Source organism: Monoraphidium neglectum (genome assembly GCF_000611645.1).
Source record: "Monoraphidium neglectum strain SAG 48.87 unplaced genomic scaffold scaffold01686, whole genome shotgun sequence".
Classification (NCBI taxonomy): Eukaryota; Viridiplantae; Chlorophyta; class Chlorophyceae; order Sphaeropleales; family Selenastraceae; genus Monoraphidium; species Monoraphidium neglectum.
In genome coordinates, this window is record NW_014011942.1 from 2,000 (window position 1) to 12,458 (window position 10,459).

The 10,459-nt window shown below is 60.3% G+C and overlaps 4 protein-coding genes and 2 non-coding genes across 6 annotated transcripts; 4 read left to right on the forward strand and 2 right to left on the reverse strand.

Moving 5' to 3' along the window:
• Positions 1–1,246, reverse strand: MNEG_8710 (hypothetical protein; the record flags this gene model as incomplete). Its single annotated transcript, XM_014042816.1, has 6 exons — positions 1–45; positions 224–295; positions 433–519; positions 659–726; positions 891–944; positions 1,192–1,246. 6 exons carry the CDS (start codon positions 1,244–1,246, stop codon positions 1–3), a joined length of 381 nt encoding a protein of 126 aa, XP_013898270.1.
• A 1,972-nt stretch (positions 1,247–3,218) lies between these two features.
• MNEG_8711 (Syntaxin-43) lies at positions 3,219–4,817 on the forward strand (the record flags this gene model as incomplete). Its single annotated transcript, XM_014042817.1, has 5 exons — positions 3,219–3,301; positions 3,504–3,728; positions 3,951–4,146; positions 4,360–4,476; positions 4,686–4,817. 5 exons carry the CDS (start codon positions 3,219–3,221, stop codon positions 4,815–4,817), a joined length of 753 nt encoding a protein of 250 aa, XP_013898271.1.
• A 1,113-nt stretch (positions 4,818–5,930) lies between these two features.
• MNEG_8712 (hypothetical protein) lies at positions 5,931–7,506 on the forward strand (the record flags this gene model as incomplete). Its single annotated transcript, XM_014042818.1, has 4 exons — positions 5,931–6,093; positions 6,371–6,493; positions 6,690–6,778; positions 7,378–7,506. 4 exons carry the CDS (start codon positions 5,931–5,933, stop codon positions 7,504–7,506), a joined length of 504 nt encoding a protein of 167 aa, XP_013898272.1.
• A 1,664-nt stretch (positions 7,507–9,170) lies between these two features.
• MNEG_t16834 lies at positions 9,171–9,257 on the forward strand. The gene has a single exon. It is a non-coding gene; the product is annotated as a tRNA-Sec (tRNA).
• Positions 9,258–9,344: 87 nt separating this feature from the next.
• MNEG_t16835 lies at positions 9,345–9,431 on the forward strand. The gene has a single exon. It is a non-coding gene; the product is annotated as a tRNA-Sec (tRNA).
• Positions 9,432–9,653: 222 nt separating this feature from the next.
• Positions 9,654–10,205, reverse strand: MNEG_8713 (hypothetical protein; the record flags this gene model as incomplete). The annotated part of the gene is made up of 2 exons (XM_014042819.1): positions 9,654–9,726; positions 10,021–10,205. The coding sequence occupies 2 exons, from the start codon at positions 10,203–10,205 to the stop codon at positions 9,654–9,656; spliced, it is 258 nt and encodes an 85-aa protein (XP_013898273.1).
• Positions 10,206–10,459: the final 254 nt, after the last annotated feature.

Here is a 10,459-nt window from a genome sequence, read left to right on the forward strand (position 1 = left end):
TTACCAGTTCTTGAGGGTGGCGCAGGGACCGTTCTTCTTGAGGCCCTGGGATGCATAGGTCAAGAGGGTGTAAGCGGGCGCGGGTTAGGTTGGTATTCGCAGGTAAGGCAAGATAAGAAATATTGGGAGAGCCAACTGGACTGGTAGGACGTGGGGAACCATCTTCTCGTGCAAGCTTGGCTCTCCTCAATCAAACCACACAACCCCTGAAATAACCACTCACCTCGGGGGTGGCGGAGACGAGGCCGTTGTCCTTGTAGATCTTGACAAGGGCAGGGTCCTTCTTCTCCATGGACTGTAACAAATCAACAGCGGAAGGTGATAGTGGCAGAGATCAGTACCTCATTCGTGTGTTGATAATGGTACCTCTATCAGAAGCAAGCAGGTCGATTGACAGTACTTCCCGAGCAACACAACCCGCACACCCCTTACCTGGTAAGCGTCGTACTCCTTCTGGGTGGCGAATGAGTAGCGGATGATGGCCTTGCAGCCGGCCTTGTTGCAGGCCTTGGCATCGATCTGGCCGGGCAGAGGGCACAAAAGATGAATTCGGGGTGTGGAGGTTGTTGTGCAAATGGTTCCTGCAGTGGCACAGTGGGGGCGCCATGGCCCGAGGCCATCTAATTACCAGATTGTGTGATTGACAAAACCTGCTCACCATGTACTTGACCTTGGACAGGTCCAGGAGCTGCTTCTTAACGGCCAGGGCCTTGGCGCAGTCGATCGCTGGAAAGACAGGCATGCGAATGAAGTTGAGGTCAGTCACATGCGTGTGCCTGGTTGAGCGGCAGGCAGGTTGGCCTGCGTATACTCGAGTCCAGCCAAGCGGCAGCAAGGCAGATCAACTGCTCGACATCTGCACTCCATTTTCATCCCCCAAATTGACTCACAGTAGCACGAGATGTGGCAGATGCGGCCCTCCGCGGCGGGGGCAGGGGACTGGGCTGTGAGGGTCACAGGGAGTAAGAGGGGGGGACGGGAGCGTCCTCAGTCAACCAGCAGCACGCATGTCGGCAATTGGGGGCCGGGTTGATCATGGTTGCAGGAAGAAACACGGTGTCACCCAGGCAAAGATGCTCTGCCACCCCAAGGTGCCAGCGGTGTTGCTGACGGCTGGCCCCTGAACAGTAGGGTCCACGGCTCATATGGTCTCAGGCTCGACCAAGGCACTAAGGATCGCTGAGAACGCACCAGCCACGAAGGCGAACATGGCCACGAAGGCGCAGATGACGATGGCGGTCCTCATCTTGAAAAGTGACACTGATCTGGAGTGACACAGAGTTGAGATGGCAACGTCGGGTGGAGAACATCGACTTTGGGCGTGTTTAACAATTTATTGCGCCACTGGTAACTTGCACGGATGCTCTCGTAAGGATTCGCGCCGGCTGGATGCTTTCGGTCGGACGTTCGCGTGGGTGGCATCCTGAAGCGGCTGGATTCGAATGGTCCAATGTGACGGCCGTAAACGCGTGGGCACTTATCACATTGCATATTGTGCCGATTGTGGCACAAGATTCCCCCGGCCCACATGACAGATACATTGCTGGCCCCATCACAATGCTGGGCATCCGATGACTGTGTATTCAAGCCCCTGACTGCCTGCCAGCTTGCGCCCTGCCCAAACAGCTGCACTTGAAAGTCGCTGACCAGTTACGTTTTGGCGTATGTTGCCGGCGAGAATTGGACGGGAGTAGGTTGCCATGCCTCTATTTTCAACCACCCAGCCAGCAGCCAGGTTGCGAGGTGGAGTGTGAGGCACTCATGTTGCACAGCCACTTGAGCAGCACGCCTGCACCGAATGCGCATCGCTGCACTTAAGCCCCCACCCATCACTCCGCATCAACACGCTACAAGGTGGATTTGTGCGCAGCCACGCAGAAGATGTAGCACCATCGCCTGAGTTTGGACAAGGCTGGCTGATGCATGGCTGGCCGCCGCCAGTTTCCTGCAAGCTTTACATACATCCTGGCAGTGTGCCTGAATACGCACACATGGCAGGCAGGCATGCGCCAACATGAACGGGAGAGAACTCACATGTGAAACCCCTCTTCCGTGCTTGGTCAAGACGAGTCTGGCAGTTGCGCCTGCATCTATCTCCAGCGCACCTGCCTCCTTCAGGCACTGCAAGCTGGAGTGGCCTGGACGCGTGGTCTAATGCACAGTCCACAGCTTGAGAGCGTTTGCAAGTTGTTGTATGACCTCGGTTGTGGCGCATGCAACAAACCTCGAGTGCAACAACCTCGGGCGCATGACCACATATCAAACACGCTCACAAACAGAGGTATACGGTACGCTGCATCACTTGGCAGAGTGCAGGGACCGCAGTTCAGGTAAATCTCGCCGGCCCTCCCTGCTTTGAAACACAAAGTCATCATACATGTTGCGGTTACCATTGTTGCATAGGGCGGCCTGCACGCCTCTATCATTTCATATCAAGCTTGCAGAAAACTGGCGACAAAGCTCAAAACCTCTCAGCGCCCGTTTTTTCATGCCTTGAACGCTGCCATATTACGAGAGTGCATCCTACGAACTTAACGATCTAATTGTGCCGAGGCGTACTGTTGCGAACAGCTGGTGAAGCCATGTCCTCAGCAATCGGTACAACCAGGAACCTGACACAACAATTCATCAGATATAGAAACGATGCAAAACGCGCCAGGCTGACGGTCCTTGTGGACGACCGGTGCGCACGCTGCGGCGTCTGCTGCACCGGGCTTGTGCTGCTGGAGCAGCTGCCGCTGCCGACGCAAGGTCCCAATCCTTGGAGTCTTTCGAGGCACCCAGCGCGATGGAGCAAGCTCTCTCCTTCGGGAACCCATTGAAAGCGCACAAATTCCTCCCAACCTCCTCGCAACACCGGCTAGCCCTGGCACCGAAACGCTGGGAGACAAGGCGACGGCCAAGCTGCTTGGGGCGGCGCTGGGCGGCGACAATGGCGACATAGAGCTCGGCGGCGCGGGCATTTCCACAGGATACGCGCCGCGTTGGGTGCAGGTGCGCCAGCACAAACGTTTCCTCTGAATGGCAGCGGCTGCGGCGCACTGGCGAGGCTGGTCCCTGCCAGGGCCCTGTTTCTGAGAGGTTGTGGCTGACGGCCGGCACAGGCGACTTGAAATTGGCGTTGGCCAAGGAGCCAGACGCTGCGCTCTTGATATCGCGGCTGCGCACGGACACAGCCCTTTGCCAAGCTTTGCATCATTACCTTTCAATGGCGGAATATGGCGCTTTGCACTTTTCAGGTGTCTGAGAAGATCAAGGGGGATATGGCTGTGCTGAAGGAGCGAATTGCCAAGCTGCGGGAGTGAGCGGCGGGCCACACTTGTCTCATGATGGCGCAGACGTGTCGTCTGGATTTCATGGGCGCACACGTCTTTCGGGCGCAGATCAGGGACATTACCGTTTGCGTGCCAAGCGGCCCCGCGGGACCCCTGCCCAACACGACAGTATGCCTGACTGACGGTCAGCCCCTCTTCCCGCCCATCCCGACCTGCGACACCTCTCAGATACCATGCCAAGGCGCTCCTGGTCAGCTTTGACTCGAGCGCCAGCGGCGCCAGCGGCCACGTCGACGCGCTGACCCAGGAGGTGCAGCTGTCCTTCAAGCGGCTGGACGGGGAGATACGCGCAATGCAGCAGCAGGCGGGCGGCCGCGAGGACGACGCGGGTGTGCGGCTGCAGGTGCAGCGGCAGCTGGCGCAGGCGCTGTTCAAGCTCAGCGTGGAGTTCAGGTGGGGGCTGTTTTTTGGGGGGTTGAGGGCAGGCGGCGCAGATGTTGTGGCTGCACATGGTTGAATGCACGATTGCAAGATCACAATGAGCGGAGGGACACCAACGCGCACCGCACCATGCAAGCAGGAACGACGCGCGTGCTGCCCTGACGACACCAGAGGGGCTTCCTCTCCACTGCCCGCGCGACCGCGCCCGGCCCCCGCCCTTGCCGCGCGGCGCAGGAAGCAGGAGACGCGGTTTCTGAACAAGATTGAGGCGCAGAAGGGGTACGAGCAGGGCAGCAGCATTGGCCTCATTGTGGAGGAAGGCCCCGCCGGCGCGGCCGCGGAGGCAGACCCTGGGTTCACGCAGGCACAGCTGGTCAAGGTGTCGCAGGCGGAGGCGCTGATCGAGGAGAGGGACACGGAGATCAGAAAGGTGGGGCGGGGCGTGGTTGTTGTTGTTGTGGCGGTGGTGGCGGCGGCGGCGGGTGGGAGCTCGCCGGTCTATGTGCCTGCATGTGCGGGCATGTATGGAGGCACCACATGCGTTGCGTGCATTCAAATGGCGGCGTGGCGTCAGCGTCCAAAGCCGAGATGGCCGCCAACTCCTGACCCCGTGCCTTCCCTGCAAACGCTGCTGCCTCCCCAGGTGGTCGAAACCATCGTGGAGCTGGCGCAGATCATGCGCGATCTGAGTACGCTGGTGGTGGAGCAGGGCACCATGCTGGACCGTATAGACCACAACATTGTGGAGACAGCCATGAAGGTGGGCGCCGCCCTGCCCCAATGGGGGCTTGGGAGCGTGGGCAGCCTCACGCTGGCCGCCGGATGGGGCTGGCTCGCACCAGTGCTTGCTGATGTTGCACGTGCCGCGAAAGCACGATTTGCTGATCCGCTCAAGCGATGGCGCGGCCGCCCGTGCCCCCACCACACACGCCACCATTGTCCATGCTGGCGACGCCAACCCCCAAATAGGTGGAGGAGGGGGTCAAGGAGCTGGTCAAGGCGGAAAAGACCCAAAAGTCCGGCCGCGCCATGATGTGCATCGTCATGCTGTGCGTGCTGATCGCCATATTCCTGATCATCACCATTGTGCGGCATGCATGACGATTGCGGCGCTTTGGTGGTGTGCGTGACCGGAGTTGCTGAAAGGCTCGTTGTGTTTTGGGGGGCCTGGAGGCAGCCGCTGACTTTAATGACATCCAGCAGGATGACCTCCAGTTGTTGTTGCCCTAGCAGCTGCATCCAGTTGTGATTAGTCTGCCCCGCATGGGCAGGGGCGTTGGTCGGGCTGGTGCATCTTGCTCAGGCGCGTTTGAGCGCACGGCCGCCCCGCGTTGTAAAGATCCAAGCCTACAACCAGGGTCAGGCGAGAAAATCAAACCGTATGGACACAGGTCAGGGTGGCACTAGGCGAGGTATCATACGGTAAATGGGTTGCCAGACCGCCTGCTGCTCTGTACTTCATCCAGGGGAGTCAGTGGGCAACTGATGTGACGAAGGCTGAAAAGCGTCGGCCAATTTCGGTGGTGTCCCGGTGTTTTGCAAATCGAGCTGGCTGATTGACCCTTCACGTGCTCTATAGATCGGCACAGGCGTTCCGCAGATCGACATCTCGAGTGAGCCAAGAGTGTGCTCGCCTGTGTGCGGCAGCGGTGGTCGCTATGCTCGAGTGTTTCAAATCGGGACGTGCGCATTGCACGGTTGCCAGCTGCATGTGCGCCTTCACCCCGCTTCCCAGCGACGCACGCAGATTATGCCCGACGCTGTTGCATGTGGAACGCCTCTGCGGCACGCCCCACCTGCACTCACCGCGCAGCAGGGGCAGCCATCAGACGGCAGAGCACAGGGTCACGTGGGGTCACTGCGCGGCCATGGCCATGCCGGCGCAGCCCGCGCCCCGGATGCTAGTGCAGCGCCTGCTGCCGCCGGTGCTGCTGCTGCTGCTGCTGCTGCTGCTCTGGCCATCTCCATCGCTCGCCCTGGTCAAGGGGGGCGGTTCCTGTGTTGTGAGTGAGTAGCACGGGAACAGGGCTGCGTCCCTAACGGTTGTGTGTGATCATCAGCTATCCCGCTGTCCTGCAGTGCCGCAGATGGGTGCATGCATGGGTTCACACCTGGGTTCACACGTGCCCGCTGCGTTCCGGTCAACAGCACCTGCCTCACCACGCTTCCCTGCACTGCCACCCGAATGTGCAAGACCTCACAGTGACTACGGGCATGTTTGTGGGGCTCAGCAACACGACGTCGCTATCCCTGAGGCGGCAGTTCAATGATATCGCGGGCAAGGCCCGCGCGACCAAGATCTTCGTGCGCCCCAGGAGCCTCACCGACGCAAACAGGGGCGCGATCACCGGGCGGCTGCCGCTCATATTTCCGGCAGGTGCGCGTGAGCTTGCAGGAGCGCCCTGCGCCCGTGGCGCGGGCGGTTGGGACCGAGGCCTGGCAAGCGCATCATGCGATGGCAGTGCCGGGGCAGTGGGACGTTGCAGTGAAGGGCTGTTGCACAAGCAGCACCACGCGGTCCCCAGTGCCCGGCAGCCCATTGTAAAGTGCGCCGCAGCGGTCATCCGCAGCTCGTCAAGCCGCATGGACACCTTCCCCAGCACAACGTTGCTCACCGAGTGCGTGTGCTCGATGGGCGCGCGCGGCGCGCGCAGGGACGCGTTGCGCCTTCAGCAACAGCCAAGTGGATGAGGGCGACGCCGGCCACGCGGTGCTCGTGGCTGCGCTCAAGGGGCTGAGGGTCGGCGGCGTCGGGGCGCAGCACTCGGCCTTCTCTGGTGGGTGCGTTGGGGGCTGCTCGCGCGACCTGGCTTGCCCTCGTATGTCGAGGCAGCCCTCAGCCGTGCAATCCAGGGATAACGCCTGCACGCCCGCCACCACCAGTTCCAGCTGCGCTCGCGCGTCATCACTTGGTCTTGCGCCTCATCACTCGGTCTTGCTTCTCCTTTCCGCGCTAATGCTCGTCACCCTCAGTTTCCATTGCAAACTTCAGCGGCAGCTACAACACTACGGGGCAGTATGCCAGCAACGCGACGTTCAACATCAACAACACAACCCTGGACGTGAGTGGGTTGCCGCGGGCTGTGTGCGGGCTGCAAGCGCCCCCAAAGGGGGTGGGTGGTAGCAATGCCGGCACCACCACCCAGCCCGCGCCTGGCAAGTTTGTTTTTGGGTTGTGCAGTGGGAAGTAGCTGCCGCCTTGCGAGTAGCCATGTGTGCTCTTGCGCCCTTCTCCGCCGCTCCCTCGTCTGGCAGCAGCTGGCGGGCTCAGGCACGATATGCGTTCCATGCAAGCGTTGTGCCACATCGTCACCTCCCGTGCTTACGTGTCGAAAAACACTTAAGCCCGTCCGCTCCGCTGACCGTCACACTGTCTCCCCGCTCCACCCTCGCATCCCTATCCATGCGTCAGCTGGCTATGAGCACGGACGTCGCACCGAACAGCAAGACGCCTGTGATTGTGCAGCCCAGCGCGACCATCCTGCGGGGCACGGCGACACTCCGAGCGAGCTACTCGCAGCGCGTGCGCGGCGTCAAAGTGGAGGGTCGCTTCCCAAACATCACGGCGGCGGCCCTGCCGGCTGTCCCAGTCAACGCGTCTTCGTGTTCCCTTTCCCTCAAGCGCGTATATGGCGCCGCCACGTTCACGCTTGTTTGCCAGGGGTTCAAACTGCGCCTGGCCGACATCAACAGCGGCGGCGCCGTCGCAGCTCTGACGCTGCGGCAAGGGGGCGTCAAGAACGCGTCGGTCAAGGCCACGGGGTTGCTGACGTCGGCGTACCTCTTTTGATCGCCGCACGAGGCTCTCTATAGGTGGATGGCCGCCGAGCCGCCGTGCGGCCCCCGCCTACTCTGCTGTAGCCGATCTCTGCACCAGGATTTCCCCGATGGGGCCGCAAACCTTGCACGCTTTCAGTATGCTAGCAAGCATGCATGTGCCCAACCCTCTCGCTTTGATTTAGTGGCCACTAATCACTTGCAAATGGAACAGACAGAACTGTATTCGTGCTCATCACTCAAAACAGCAGCTCTCCCCTGCTCCTCTGATGCTCCTCTGTGATTTCCTTGCCGCGGTGTGTCTGTCGGCAATCAAGCAGGTCCCCTGGTTGCCCCAAACACCCACGGCATGTACCGTGCATTCGTTTCTGGTCTGCAAACATTTGCGCAATCCATTTGTCTGTGCACAGATCGGCATTCAACGCCGCTGTTTTGCGCATCGCTGAGCAAATTTGAGAGTTCAATGTATTGGTCAATGCGAGTGGGTGCGCTTGTGGCAAATGCAGAGCATGTGGTTCCTTCTATGCCAAATGATACAAACTTGCTTGTTGCTGCCTAGTTACGAACTGCTTGTGTTGAGTGCTTGAGTGCAGTGTATCGACGTTGTGCCTGCTGCCTTCGCAGACACCACCGCCGCTCGCCATCCTTGCTGCACAATCCGCACGCCACCCGCAACAGCTGATGCTTGGTACCCTACGCAAATGTGGCTCGCTGCCGCAACTGATTTTGTCTTCTGGGCATGCACTTTGTCCTGTTGCTTCTGCAGACAGATGCCATGAGTAAATTGTACGGGTGACTGTCAAGACACTGGCTGCTGGGGTGGTTGTGGGGCTGCTGGCCCAGCGGGGAGGCGGTTCGCTCCACGGACACATGCAAGCGCATGCCGCCGCACCCCTCCACATGTGTTCAACAGTTTTGCTCATCAAATCAAGCCGAGCCTGCCGGCACGCTATGATCAAGCTGCAAGGTCATATCCCTCGCCTTGCCAACCGACCCAGGCGATGCCGCCACACCACTTTCCATTGCTCTGTTGCCAAAAGCCCCATGTCCACAGCCTTGAATGGAGGCCGACGCCCAACCACAGCGCGAGCGGGCGCCGAAGGGGCAACATCGCTCGGGGGCCGGCGCCTTTTGAGCCCGTGCACTTATTCAGACAGGCAGATCCTTCCACGGCGGCCCTTCGTGGCCGTCTGGTTTTATGGCGTGATGAGTGGATCCACAGCCGCTTGGCTGAGGCGTGGTCGCCCCCCAACCTTGTTAAATCAGGCCACGTACACCCTCTGATCCTAAACCCAGACTCAAAAACATGCTGCTGTGCTGCCCGCAGAGCGGCTGTGGCCCTCTGCTTTTCGAGCCAGCCGCCATCTCGTCGTGGCTGAGTCGGCTGAGCAAGGGCGTACCTCGCACCCCTGCTTATTTCACTGGCCAAATACTGCTTGCATGTGTGTGTTGCGCCTGTCTTCATCACGTGTGGACAGGCTTCGCTTCAGCTCTTCGCCTTTGGCCGCCGACTTAGCTTTAGTCTGCTACCTATGCCAGGTATTGGATATGTAAGTGCGCTTGCTACAGACGCCTGCGGGACACGCTGTTGGCGCTCGTGGACGCGGCTGCTCCACTGCATTGGTGCGGCGCTCAACGCATGCTTGTTCTGTGACGGCGAACGAGGCCGCCATCTCTGCCAGGATGAACCCAGGTGGTCCTGGGCGCGGACTTCAAATCCGTGGCGGCCGAGAGGCCGAGTGGTTCAATTCCACCTTCCCGGCGTTCTGCTGCTTGCCATTGACTCACAAACTGATGCAGCTTGGTCTCTGTTGAGCTGCCAACACGCTGCGCACCCCCCTGATTACCTCTGCCACCATGATCCCAGCTGGTGCTGGGCGCGGACTTCAAATCCGTGGCGGCCGAGAGGCCGAGTGGTTCGATTCCACCTTGGAGGCGTCTGATCAACTGTCTTGCTGTCCACGTGTTGCCAGGATTTCTTTACACCCTTATATCAGCCAATCATGCATGGCACCGAGCGTGCCAGACACGCAGGCGCAATAAAGCCTCTGTTCAAGGCCGACAGGCCCAGCATCAAGGCATGGTTTAAAACAGGCCTCCCATGAACCCCAAACCAACCAATGACAGTTACTGGAAGGTCGTGAATACGCAGGCCCTTGCTTACTTCCTCTGTGCAAATCGCTTTGGAATGCGCTGCACCACCTGGCTGGCGCAGTGCACAGAGCCATACATACTGCAAAGGGGCAGGAGAGATGGCAATGAGGGTGCAGACGAGAGGACCTGTCAGCATCACATGCCAGCAAAAAAGCTGAAACACTGCAGACTGCGACACCCTCCTTGGCGAAATGCAACAGCGCCACGCACGGCTGCGCCCACAGCAACATGCACAACATGATGCCCAGCATCAGTGTGGCAGTCCTGCCCCGACTTTGACCTGCGCATGCAACAGTACCCCCCTGACCGTGCGCATCATTCGCAGCCCCCTCCCCTCAGGGCCCGCGCCCGGACCCCCCCCCTTGGCGCCCACCTGGTGATGCTGCTGAAGTCGATGACCCGCACGTCCCCCTTGAACCCCGGGTGCTTGACGATCTGCCGCGCGCTCGCCGCGTGCACGCTGATGATGCGGCTGCCGCCGAGGTTGAGCACGTTGCAGCCGTAGGCCAGCTGGTGCTCCCCAGATATCGGGATGATGGAGTAGCCCTCGCCCGCCATGAACGCCGAGAACTCAACGCCAGACCTGGGGGGCGGGCGGAGGTTGGGGTGTTGCACATTGCAACATGCGCGTAGAGTTTGCGTGTGATGACTGCGCCGATGCGGGTCCATGGCTCATGAGGCCCCTTGCGACGCTCAACTCCCTGTCTGTGCACGGTACACTTCCCCCCATGTGTGTGATGCCCCCCCTCCCTCTACTGCGAAGTGACCCGACCCAATCCCCTTGCCCCCACCCACCCCACACCACCCCACAC